Below are 14464 nucleotides of genomic sequence, written 5' to 3' on the forward strand. Positions count from 1 at the left end.
TTTGTTTGTTTGTTTGTTTGTTTGTTTGTTTGTTTGTTTGTTTGTTTGTTTGTTTGTTTGTTTGTTTGTTTGTTTGGTTGGTTGGTTGGTTGGTTGGTTGGTTGTCTCCTTTTAGTGAATTGGTCATGTTTATTCTTGTCTGTATGTCAAATTTATTTATTTATTTATTTATTTATTTGTTTATTTATTTATTCATTTAATTTATTTGTTTGTTTGTTTGTTTGTTTTTTTGTCTCCTTTTAGTGAATTGGTGATGTTTATTCTTGTCTGTATGTCAAATTTATTATTTATTTATTTATTTATTTATTCATTCATTTATTTAATTTATTTATTTGTTTGTTTGTTTGTTTGTGTAGTTTGTTTGATTGTTTACTTTTCCATTTTTGTGTGTATGCCATTTTCATTTAGTTATCCATTCAGTAATTTTATTCATATTTATTTATTTACGGTTTGTTTGTTTGTTTGTTTGTTTGTTTGTTTGCTTGTTTTTTTTTTTTTTGTCTCCTTTGAGTGAATTGGTCATGTTTATTCTTTTCTGTATGTCAAATTAATTTATTTATTCATTTATTTATTTATTTGTTTGTTTGTTTGTTTGTTTGTTTGTTTGTTTGTTTGGTTGGTTGTCTCCTTTTAGTGAATTGGTCATGTTTATTCTTGTCTGTATGTCAAATTTATTTATTTATTTGTTTGTTTGTTTGTTTGTTTGTTTGTGTAGTTTGTTTTGTGTAGTTTGTTTGATTGTTCACTTTTCCATTTTTGTGTGTATGCCATTTTCCTTTAGTTATCCATTCAGTAATTTTTATCATATTTATTTATTTACTGTTTGTTTATTTGTTTGTCTCCTTTCCTTCTTTTAGTGAATTGCTCACTTTTTATGTGTATGTATAGTTTTGTATCATATTTCTTTCTTTATTATTTGTTTGTGTCCTTTCCTTTCTTTTATTTATTTTTAGTTAAATGTATATTATCATATTGCCTAGTTTATTGTCAATAACAGTTCAAAAAAGTTAACTGAGAAAGTTGTATGTAGATAATAGTGTGTGGCTTGGTGGCTTGTGAATTTCCTTTGACAGAAAAAATACCCACACTAGCATAAACATGGGTTAAACTGAATTCCATTGTATGGCCACTAGATGGCAGCACGAGCGCTGTTTTTATTACTGTAAACAGCCGCTGCAGCTAAAAGAGTTACTACACCCAAAACTGAACATTTCCTCATCCTTCACACAGGTGGCTCCAAACTTACATTAGATTCTTGTTTATGTAAAATACAAAGGAAAATGCAGCCACAGACATCCACATAGGAAAAAAACGTGGGAGATATAATCAAAAAGAAACATTTGTTGTTGTTGTTTTCTGTCTGCCTCTATAGATATAACCCACATCAACTCATTCATTGTTTTGTCACTCGTTGTTTTTATTCATTCTTTCTTTTTTCTTTCTTTATCTGTAGTTTTTGTCTTGTTTGTTTTGTTTAATCAGCTTTTTTATGACTGTACATTTATTTACCTTCTTGATTAGTCGTTCGTTCATTTTTCTTTCTTTCTTTCTTTCTTTCTTTCTTTCTTTCTTTCTTTCTTTCTTTCTTTCTTTCTTTCTTTCTTTCTTTCTTTCTTTCTTTCTTTCTTTCCTTCCTTTTTTCTTTATTTATTTAATTCTTTCGTTCTTCTATTTATCCATCCATCCATCAATACATCAATCCTTCCTTCCTTCCTTCCTTCCTTCCTTCCTTCCTTCCTTCCTTCCTTCCTTCCTTCCTTCCTTCCTTACTTCCTTCCTTACTTCCTTCCTTCCTTACTTCCTTCCTTTCTGTTTGTCTATTCTATTCTAATCTAATATAATCTAATCTAATCTAATCTAATCTCATTTATTCATACCTTTGTCTGTTTTCATTCATTCATTCATTCATTCATTCTCATTGCTTCTTTCTTTCTTTCTTTCTTTCTTTCTTTCTTTCTTTCTTTCTTTCTTTCTTTCTTTCTTTCTTTCTTTCTTTCTTTCTTTCTTTCTTTCTTTCTTTCTTTCTTTCTTTCTTTCTTTCTTTCTTTCTTTCTTCCATCCATCCATCCATCCATTCATCCATTCATCCATCCTGCCTTTTATTAATTCTTTATTATTTTATTTTCTTTATTATACTTTATTATTTTTTCTTTTTCTTTCTTTATTCATTCATTCTTTCTTTCTTTATTTATATTTTGTTCTTTCTTATATGTCAATCTATTATTTGTTTGTCTATAAATTAGTTTTTCCATTTTGTTTTATATAAATTTTATTTAATTATTTGTTCAATCTGTTTTTATAATATTTATTGATTTACTTTTTGTTTGTCTCCTTTTTTCTGTTTTATTCTTCCTTTTATTCTTTCTCATTCTCATTTTCTCCACAGTGCACAAACCAATTTTGGTTTTACACTGACACAATATAAACACAGCACCTATATTGTATTCAAGTGAAAGATTTTTACTGAAAATGTAACTTTTTTGCATCTGATGCACAAAAATTCTCTTAAGAAGTACGAAAGGAGGATAAAAACCCACCTCACAACTTCCCAATCCCATTTCCACTTTCTTTCCCATTTCTAGAAAGACGCTCTGATCTTTTCCGCTTCTGCATTCCCCCTCTCTCAGCTGTAAGTTACAGCCGTCTCTGTGTGTGAGCTCAAAGACACATGTCCTCTGTAATCTCATGAAGCATATTAAGCACCACCCGCTCTTGTCCTGTTATTACTGTGGTCCAGAAAGATGGATTCTACCACCTTCCCATGTGGCATTTGGCTTTTGGAAATAAGCGGCTGTGTTTCTGTCCCACCGCCACACCCTGACTCAACTATACATGTGTGTTGCTGGAGAAAAGGAGAGAGGACGAGTCTATATTTGGCTGCTCAGGCTCCTCTAGTTTCACTCCTCAAACCAGCGCACTGCGTCTTTAAAGAGTTTTTTCTTCTCTTTCTCTCTCTTTAAGGTTGAAAGGTCTTGTTGTACTCTTTATTTCTTTCTTCCATTCATTCATTCATTCATTCATTCATTCTTTCTTTCTTCCATCCGTCCATCCATCCATCCATCCGTCTGTCCATTCATTCATTCTTTCTTTCTTTCTTTCTTTTTTTCCATCCATCCATCCATCCTTTATTCATTCATTCATTCTTTCTTTCTTTCTTTCTTTCTTTCTTTCTTTCTTTCTTTCTTTCTTTCTTTCTTTCTTTCTTTCTTTCTTTCTTTCATCCATCCATCCATCCATCCATCCTTCCTTCATTCCTTCCATTCATTCATTCATTCAGTCATTCATTCATCCTTTCTTTCATTAATTTATTCATCATCTTCATCATTCTTTCTTTATTTCTTTCTTTCTTTATTCCTTCCTTCCATTCATTTAATTTTTTTTCTTTCCTCATCCATCCATCCATCCTTCCTTCCTTCCTTCCTTCCTTGCTTGCTTCCTTCCTTCCTTGCTTCCTTCCTTCCTTCCTTGCTTCCTTCCTTCCTTCCTTGCTTGCTTCCTTCCTTCCTTCCTTGCTTGCTTCCTTCCTTCCTCCCTTGCTTCCTTCCTTCCACCCCTTCATTCCTTCCTTCCTTCCTCCCTTACTTCCTTCCTTCCTTCCTTGCTTCATTCATTCATCCTTTCTTTCATTCATTCATTTATTCATCATCTTCATCATTCTTTCTTTCTTTCTTTCTCCACAAAAGAAGATATTCTGAAGAATGTTGGGAGGAAAGCAGTCATTGATATCCATAGTAAATATATATATATATACTATTGAAGTCAATGGTTGCTTTTTAAAGCATTTTTCTGGATACGTTCCTTTGTGTTTAACAAAAGAAAGAAACTCATAAAGTTTGGAACCACTTGATAGTTGATGGACAGTAAATAGTGAGTAAATATGAGTTTTACTGTCACTTTAATGATTTGACTGTCAAATGAAGAGAGTCAGTTTGCATTTCATCATCATCTCTCTGTCTTAAACACATGCCATGTGTTTCCAAAATCTGCCGACAGCTTTGTTGATGAGCACTGCACAATTTCTGCTGTCATATATATACATATATATATATATATATATATATATATATATATATATATATATATATATATATATATATATATATATATATATATATATATATATATATATATATATATATATATATATATATATATATATATAACTATATAAATAAATTAACAAAATATTGTGATAATTTAATTCTATTTAATTTTATTTAATTTTATTTAATTTTTATTTTATTTTATTTTATTTTATTTTATTTTATTTTATTTTATTTTATTTTATTTTATTTTATTTTATTTTATTTTATTTTATTTTATTTTATTTTATTTATTATTTTATTATTTTTTAAAATTATTTTTTTATTTTATTTTATATTTTATTTAAATAATGATGTGCCAACATAAATTATTCAAAATAAATAGTATGTTTATTTCATAATACAGAAATGAAACAGGAACCAAATTGTATTTCAAATAAATTTCCCTATTGACAGTACTTATGACAGACTATATTTATTTATGACAGACTTTTGCCTATTTTTTATTATATATATATATATATATATATATATATATATATATATATATATATATATATATATATATATATATATATATATATATATATATATATATATATATATACATATTATTAATGAACATTTTTAAAAAGAGGCGTGAGGTATATATGTAAATATATAGATAATATAGTTATATGTTAAATTTGAAAATTTGATTGTAAATCTGGTTAATTCAGCCTTCAATAACACTTTTATTTAAAATACTGTGTAACAAGTATTGTTGTTGACTACTACTCTTTAGCAGTGATCTTTAAATGACTTTGAGCACATTCCATGTTTGTGTCCTTCAAGGTGCAGGACGGGAAAGATGTTTATCACTGTTCATCTTCAGCAACTCCCACATTGCTGATGATAGCAAATGAGCATTAGGAACTGCGGGATCTTTGCAGTTTATAATCTTCACATAATTTGAGATGTTACCCAGATTTATTCCACAATAAATTCCTTATATAATTTCATGTTTGTGCTTCACATAAAGAGACAGATCAGGAGTTAAAATCAATGTGAATTAGAGTCTTATCAGCTATAAACATGGATTTTACTGCTGTATGTTATCAAGGTGTCAATAACCATGAGAAAAATCAGATAACATTCAACGTGAACTCACAAAATAAATAAAAAGAGAATTCAAAATTAACATTGACATTATCCAGTGATTTTATGGATATTGCTTTCCTGATTTAAGGGTTTAGTTATATGATTAATTTGTCTTTGAAACCTTGTCATGTTTGCTCATAAGAGAAAAAACGTCTGAATGATTGTGTACATTCATTCATTCATTCATTTATTTACTTTTTTCAGCTTAGTCCCTATTTAATCAGGATTCGGAATGAACCGCCTACTTATCCAGTAAACCCATACACACTCATTCACACACATACACTATGGACAATTTAGCTTACCCAATTCCCCTATAGCGGAAACCGGAGCACCCGGAGGAAACCCATGCCAACATGGAGAGAACATGCAATCTACACACAGAAATGCCAACTGACCCACCCGAGACTCGAACCAGCAACCTTCTTGCTGTGAGACGAGAGCGATACCCACTGCGCCACTGTGCTGCCCCTGATAGTGTACATATATTTAAATTTTAGATGACTTTAGTAAAATGATACAGCGACTGTTTTATATTCAATATATGAATATTCATTTCAGCTTAGTCCCTTTATTCATCAGGGGTCGCCACAGCGGAATGAACCGCCAACTTATCCAGCATTTGTTTTACGCAGCTGATGCCCTTCCAGCTGCAACCCAACACCGGGAATTAAAACACGAATATATTGCCATATTTGCAAGATGCCAATGAATTTTTCTTCAATTACAACATGAACCAGTAGATTTGCGGTATGAACTGCGGTATTAAACTGGAAGTAGACGTGATTATGTATTTTTAACAAGAACAACTTAATTTTTTCAGATAATTTATGCTAGCATTGCTACGTAGCTGTACTAGACATCAAAAAACTTATATATATTTATTTTGAAATATATAGAAATTGTTTAATATATTAATTTATGTAAATTATATACAAATATGTATGCTAATTTTATTAAATTATGTCTAATATATCAATTAAATGTATATAAATGTAAATATAAACATAAATAGGGCAGAGGTCAGCACAATGCCTCACAGCAAGAAGGTCGCAGGTTCAAGCCTCGACCCTCGAGCCAGTCGGCATTTCTGTGTGGAGTTTGCATGTTCTCCCCATGTTGGCGGGGGTCTCCTCTGCGTGCTCCGGTTTCCCCCACAGTCCAAACACATGCGCTATAGGGGAATTAATTAACTAAACTGGCTGTATATTGTATGAGTGAGTGTAAATGTGAGTGTAAATGGGTGTTTTCCAGTAGTGGGTTGCGGCTGGAAGGGCATCTGCTGCATAAAACATATGCTTGATAAGTTGGGAGTTCATTCCGCTGTGGCAATAAGTGTAATAAATAAGGGATTTAGGAAAATGAATGAATGAATGAATGAATGAATGAATGAATGAATATAAATTATATTAAAGCTAATTAAACAACATTGCCAACCGATGTTTAATAATTATAATGGGCATCTCTTTGTAGTTTTGCCGACAAAATTGCGGTCATTTCATATCCCTCGCCTTTAAAGCAAGAGTACACAGCGAATTTACGAACCCAAGTACGAGGAAGGACGAGCTCATGAATATTAAACAGTTACACTCGCGTAGCTTTGCAGTTTTCCAATTCAAAAGAGTTGTTTTGTATATTCATTAGACCGCGTTGACGTCACATCACAACAGTCCAATAGCGAAGCGGTTCCTCATGAATATTAAACACAGAGCTTTTTGCCATAGTAGGGATCGTAAAGCAGCAACGGAGACCCAAGACCAACCCGAGTGGGCAAATCTGATCCGCAGAGCGTGAAGTAAGCGGTCAGTCCTCGGGCACTGGAGATCAGATCACGGGGCGTGGGCTCCGGAAAGATCTTTCACTTTTCATACAACTACAACAAATTAGTTCACTTCAGGACAGAAAATGAATCGCGGATCGCAAAAGTCGAGTGATGAGACGCTTATAGAAATGAGCCGAACTGCTTGGTCCAGCGGCGGTGAGTGTCCCAAACACGCCTTTACACATTTCCACACAAGGTAAACACCCACGAATGCTCAGTTTTGTGCTTTATATTGCAGTTGGATATGTTTTCATTATTTATTTGACTTATTTCAAAAGTGTCTTTGAAGAGTTAATGTCATGAGGAGGGGATTTTACAAATGCGCATATCCGTTCCGTCCTAATTATGCGCGATAACGTCTTGTTATTTAGCTAGTTCACTGTTAATGCCAATTTTAACGTAGCTGTATTCATTACTAGCTTGTAATGTGTGTTGGTTCGTTTGGAAAAGTCTCTCATTGGCGTTTAATTCTGTAGCTAATTGTATCTACAGTATTGTAGCAACGGAAAAGTTGATAATAAACATTGACATAAGCTAGCTTTTAACTAACAACAGTAAGCTAGACCTGGGGGAAATGGTGTATAATTCAAACAAATGTATATTTCACAATTACAAAAATAGACTAACAACTGGAAATAGGTGTATTATTATACGTCAAATCATTTTAAGTATGATTTTAGAAGTGTTTATTTCAAATATATGAGTTAATACAGATAAAATAGGTGGACGCTAATGTATAATGACAAATATGTTTAAGTTTTATGAGTTTTTATTAATTTTGTGTTGAACACTTGATCAAGTTTTACCTTAAAGGGCTCAATTGTATTTGGTTGTTCTTTCTATGGATGTCAGCGAATGACAGAATATATAGTTTTGTGTTTAACAGAAGAATAGATAAATCATAGAAGTTTAGATCCACATTAGTGTGAGGAAATGTTCATTTTTAGGTGAGCTGTCCCCTTAAAATGGTCACATACTTTCCATTCTCCTTGTCATAGTCAGTCAGTTGTCGTCAACAGAGCGTTTTCTGCTTTAACTCATTACACTTGTAACTACATCACTGATAGATAGTCCTCAGTATGATTAAAAACACTCCTTCATATGCAAATTACATTAAACAGAGCTCTGTGGGTTAAAATCATACAATAACTGATAGTAAATACTTCTCGTACTACTAATGCAAAGACCCAACGCATATGTCTGCACGTGTCAGACCTGTCTGAATGTTGCTGACTTTGTCTTCACTTGTCCGCAGCATTCGAGGAGTTCCCAGATAAGCTGATAACGGGCTCTATAAACACATCTATGCGTTCAACTTTGTCTTTAGTTAACACTCTAGAAACCAGACTAATTCACTGCCAGTTAAATCGTAAAAGCCTTTACCTTCAACTTTGTAACTATTGCTAATGCCATTTTGTTATTGTAGTTTGTGTATCTATTTTTTTGTTTTGCGTGCGCGTTACTAACCACAGTATATGTGGCATGTGCTCACAGTTTCCTGTGCTCGCGCATCACTTCCAGGTTTACACTCTGCTGTATTTAAAGTTGGCACAGTTTCATTACAGTGGTGATGATAAATGTGTAGCTTTTAAAGTACCCTGTTACTATTTGCATTAGGCTAGTTTAGGTGTTCATTGACTCAAACATTGTAGGTAAGACTTTGAAGTTTTATTTCAAGTGCTAAAATTCACATATGGTTACTCATGAGTGTTTTATTTTGAGTATTATCAATAAAGTGGTCAATCAGTACAGGCTTTAAAGAGATCGCTGGTCTGTTCCACGACTGTGGCTAAACAAACTCAGGATTACAGGCTTAGTTTTGAGTTGTCAAAACCAAACAAAGTGGATTTGTTGGCATACCATGACATTGATCATCAAGTTTCTCTGTCAACTCTGGCTTTGATCCTCAGTTCATGTATGCAAATGAAGGCGGGACATCAGTAGCAAACAGCCAATCACATGCCTCAAAGCATAAAGATAGCTATCAAGACATTCGTGCTGCCCATTACGTTACAAACCAAAGGAGAGGGCAAATCCTTCAGCAGGATAGCGCTCCTCATACTTCAGCCTCCACGTGAAAGTTCCTGAAAGCAAAAAAGGTCAAGGTGCTCCAGGATTGGCCAGCCCAGTCACCAGACTTAAACATTATTGAGCATGTCTGGGTTAAGATGAAGGGGGAGGCATTTAATATGGTCCATCAGGCCAATCAGAACAGGGTTCAGAGAGACCACTGGCCTGTTCCACGACTGTGGCTAAACAAACTCAGGATTACAGGATTAGTTTTGAGTTGACAAAACCAAACAAAGTTGCTTTGTTGGCATACCATGACATTGATCATCAACTTTCACTGTTAACTCTGGCTTTGATCTTGAGTTCATGCATGCAAATGAAGGTAGGACATCAGTAGCAAACAGCCAATCACATGTCTCGAAGCATAAAAATACTATGGTTGAGTTATTCAGCGCAATTCACAGGTGAAGAGAAAAAGGTTTTTAAAAATACGAAGAATTTATAGCAAGAGCAAGGTAAAGTTGATAATTATTGTTGATAATGTGAATCGGCATTCAAAAATCAAAGCTTAAATGTATTTATTTTTAAAGCTCTATCTTAGGGCTGGGCAAAAATGCTATCTCGATAACTATTTTCCATATTAAGTGATAACAATATAGTTTTCAATATAAGTTGTTAATGCTTCCAGCTTTAAAAGGGTAACCCACAATAACTGATGCTACAAAAATTAGAGGGTCCATTAAATGGCATAACATATTTTCGGTCAATAAACTTTCAGTGCTGAAAATTCAGTGCATCTGTAATATCAACACACTTTAAGATTTAATTTGTTGCACATTTCTGCTGTGTGATTGGCTCTTCGATCACTTTAGAGTATAAAAGTCCAGAGCTTATCATTGACACAGATTTTATCTCGATTGGATATAATATCATTTATCAGCCCAGACCTACTCTATCTCTTGTTTTAAAAATAAAGTTTTTAAATTGCAGCTGTATATCTGTACATTTATATTTATTTAAAAAATAAATAAATAAACATCTTATGCGTAATTGATTGTGAATATAATAATTATATAAATTATCTCAAATAGTTATACTAAATTTGACTTTCTGCTGACCTCAAAAGTCAATATTTTCAAGTATGTTGGAAACCGGATACCATTGACTAGTATTTTTTTCCTACTATGGATGTTATAGCTACCAGTTCCCAACATTCTTCAAAATATCTTCTTTTTTGTTCAACAGGAAAAAAAGAAACTCATGTTAACTCACTTGAGGCTGAGTAAATTTAACGCAAAAATCCTTGTTATGAGAGGTGTGTGGCAACAGTGTGTGAATGTGAAATGCCTTTAATTGTAAAAATTTATCAATTATTATAATTTTTTATAATAAAAACAGAAACTGTGTCTGCAGAAACACTTTGATTGACAATCTCCCTTTGTATGATGTCATCAAAGGGGGAAACCCCCGCCCACTAGTGACCATCTCTCATTAGCATAGGACATCAGTTTTGTTTTTGAATCTGCCACTATGCTGACACACAGGCATTTGTAGCTCCGCCCTCTTTTAAAAAGAGCACAAGCTCACCAAAACTCCACCAAAACCACATCAAATACTTATTTTAGATCTTGTAAAAAGGGTCACCTCTCTTTCTTTTTATTCTGCACACTTATTCACAATTGTAGATGGAAACATAGCAGCACAGTTATGAACAGTTATAAAATGTTATCTTTAAAAACAGCAGAGACAGTTCATGTGAAAATGATAACGCACACTATTATTACATGAGTTTATGGGTTCAGTGATCAGCTGCCTTCCTGTGAATAGATTAGTCCACCCACATGAAAAAAGCCATCCTTCATTTTCCCTCATGTCTTTTGTAATTAAATTATATACAGGTATTACTAAAGTGTAAATGATTCCTATAGTGATATATATCTGATACATGGTAGTGTTGTATATGCAAATTACATATGATATACAATTTCATGTTTGGACTTCACAAATATGTCATATATGTAACACATATTTCAAAATATTGAATAAAGTGCTCATTGGTTAGCACTTTCGCCTTACAGCAAGAGGGTCAATGCGTCCCGGCTGGGTCAGTTAGTGTTTTTTGTGGAGTTTGCATGTTCTCCTCTTGTTGGCGTGGGTTTCCTCCAGGTGTATTTTGTCGCTGCTGTGTTTACACTGGAAGATGGATCAGCGACAGGAGGTTTCACACTGCATGACATTAAAATAGGAAGAATCCGCCATCTGAACTACGTCTCACAACCAAAAACACGTAGTATGTCTTGTGTTAATAACTACATAATGAGAAAGAAGCCTTTAATTGGGTAGAAAATGGACATCTTTGCTCACCTGGGTTTGAAGGGAATTAGCCATTTATCCTCAACTCTTTTCCTTCTTGACCCGGTTGTGATTTCGCTCACGGGTCAGACACGAGTGCTCCTGCCAAATTTACACTAGTTTTTCCTCCATTTGTTGGGTTTAAATAAACTAAAAATGAGAATTGACTTCTCCCCTAACTTCCTGCTGACCTGTAGGTACCCATACTAGTGGATGCTGCTCTCTCATTGGCTGCAGCTGATCGCTGATGTTTTTTTTCAGTCGAAACTCATTTAACATGGCATGATTTTGAATCTGCGACAGCTCCAGATATTTAGCACACCAAATATCTCACAAGCATTGGCGACTCATCTGCGATTCTCTCAGATTGCATCTTTGATAGTTCACACTGTGTGATTGTTACTTGAGCACCGATTTGCCTGTGATTTCAGGCATTTGTCAGTGATTTCTGAAAACCTGTTGGTGAGTTAAAATCGGTGCTAAAATCATCAGTCTGAACTCGGCATTACTAGACTGAAATGACTTAATTAATTTGATTATTATGTACGGTATCATGTTAACTAGATTTTAGAATTAATGTCTCATATATTGTATTCCTGAACTAACCGATATACATTTAAATCGTTCCCTGTTACAAGATATCAGAGTTATATACTGTTTTTGGTCAATAAATATCTGCAAGTGCACAAAATAGTGTATGTTTTGCTTATTTTTTTCACGGAGTATAACTTGAGTGTTATTTTCTCTCTATATCAGATTATATGAAGTCTAATAGATCTATTATGATGCTTATATTTAAGCCTTACTTTTTCATACATGTGATAATATTTGAAGACGCTGTGTGCTAGTCTTGTACGTCAAATAAAAATATAAATTCTAAATAATGTATGGTGCATATTTTGGGGTTTTATTGCAAATGAAACTGTGAGAAGATTCTTCATAAAAGATTCTTAAAGGTTGCTCAAATATCCACTTAGATGTCTGGATTTAGAAAGTCAAGCATGCTATTACCGTGCTTCTCCTCTGGTAGGGAGTTAACCGTGGTTTATGGAGAACCCAACTTAAACATGAGCCTGGCCTGAAGTAAATTTAGCCAGTTCTGATGAGAAACCTTCTAGGATTTCAACCGTATTTAGCTGTTTTTGCAGTGTGTGTCAGTATGCGGTCAGCAATTGTGATCGAAAGCCATGTTTACTACAAGATGTAACACAGATTATTCAACACAACAGAAGTCGCACAAAATACAATGTTTTTTCTTATAGATTTGCACAATGTTGGAAAAAAATATGCGATGTTGAGTGTTGCGTTGAGCATATTTCTTGTGATATATGATTTCCCTAGAGCGGTGTTTCCCAACCCTGTTTCCGAAGGCACACCAACAGTACACAAACAGTACACATGTAATGATAATACTCAAATAAACAAGTCAATTAAATATTTCAGATTTAATTAAATCTAATTCAGGTTAAATAACTAACAAATAATGCAGCAAACATTTAGACTCTAAATGTGGGCAGATATTCAGATAATTATTTACATTTCTTTTCTTTTTTTTCGCCATTAGTGTTTATTATCAACTCTAGGTTCACATTTGGGCCACTCCAGCCAATAGCAGAACAGCAACTACTAGGGAGGCGGGCATAAAGATAGTATGACCCTATCTGATTGGTTAGATTTGGATAAACAATCTATGCACACACACAAATACCCATTCATTCATCCCACCTATCAGGGATACAGATATTGCATGTGCTGAATTATATATCGTTTAAGCATCGTTATTGCAATGTGTGTATCCGCAATATTTATATTGGAGGAATATAGTATTTATTAAAGATTAAAAGATAAAGATATTATTAAACATTAGTTATTTTTTAATTATCTATGCATTAATGAACGTGTTGCTATACATTTGATTGTTTAATTTCTGTGTTTAAATACTGCTTGAACAGTTTATTTAACTTTTATTTTTGCTCTGTCGTGTTTATATGCTTTTAAATGTATTAAATTTGATCTGCCGCATAGAAGACTTCATCATCCCACTCGATCTAAATGAATGAAATCCTTACAAATAGAGATATTCAAGTCATCTGGTGAAATTTTATTCATATCGCAATATATATCACAACAAAACCAAATATCGCAATATCAGATTTTTCCAATATCGCGCAATCCTAGCATTTACTATTATCTCACTAACGATAATTATTTTAATTTATTTTGCAGCCCTAGTTTCTTACTTGCTACTAACTGTTGTAGTTACATATGATTACACTAAATACATTACGCAAGGTACAATATATATATAATATATATATATTTGTACATATATGCGTGTGTGTGTAATGTAATATAATGTAATGTGCGTGTTTATATAGCGCATTTTATCGTGTACGGCCATACACTCAAAGCTCAATCATGAAGTGGGTCTCTCCACACCATCACCCATGTGCAGCATCCACTTGGATGATGCGACGGCAGCCATAGGATGACGGCGCCAGTGCGCTTACCACGCACTAGCTATTGGGGGAGTGGAGAGACAGCAATAGAGCCAATTCAGTGGATGGAGATGATTGGGAGGCCATGATCAGTAAGGATAGATGGAGGGAGTTTGTCCAGGACACCGGGGTTACACACATACTCTTTACCAGAAGTGTCATGGGATTATTAATGACCACAGAGTGTCAGGACCTCGGCTTAACATCTCATCCACATCCACGGTGTGTGGGTTGGTTTATATATTTTATATATATATATATCGTTGAAGGCAGAATTATTAGCCCACCTTTGATTTTGTTTTTCTTTTTAAATATTTTTCAAATGATGTTTAACAGAGCAAGGAAATTTTCACAGTATTTCTGATAATATTTTTTCTTCTGGAGAAAGTCTGATTTGTTTCATTTCGGCTAGAATAAAAGCAGTTTTCAGTTTTTTAAAAACAATTTTACGGTCAAAATTATTATTTATGGTCAAATTATAATTTTTTTCGATAGTCTACGGAACGAACCATTATTATGCAATAACTTGCCTAATTACCCTAACCTGCCTAGTTAACCTAATTAACCTAGTTAAGCCTTTAAATGTCACTTTAAGCTGT

At 33.4% G+C, this 14464-nt stretch overlaps 1 protein-coding gene across 1 annotated transcript in view; it reads left to right on the forward strand.

Moving 5' to 3' along the window:
* The first annotated feature begins 6939 nt into the window (after positions 1-6939).
* Positions 6940-14464, forward strand: part of ano5a (anoctamin 5a) — a 59907-nt gene continuing 52382 nt past the window's right edge. Inside the window, exon 1 of the mRNA XM_056451397.1 lies at positions 6940-7161. Within this exon, the coding sequence (XP_056307372.1) occupies positions 7089-7161 (73 nt within the window). The 5' untranslated portion in view covers positions 6940-7088. The remainder of the gene's footprint in view (positions 7162-14464) is intronic.

The sequence above is a fragment of the Danio aesculapii genome, chromosome 25 (assembly GCF_903798145.1).
Source record: "Danio aesculapii chromosome 25, fDanAes4.1, whole genome shotgun sequence".
NCBI lineage: Eukaryota > Metazoa > Chordata > Actinopteri > Cypriniformes > Danionidae > Danio > Danio aesculapii.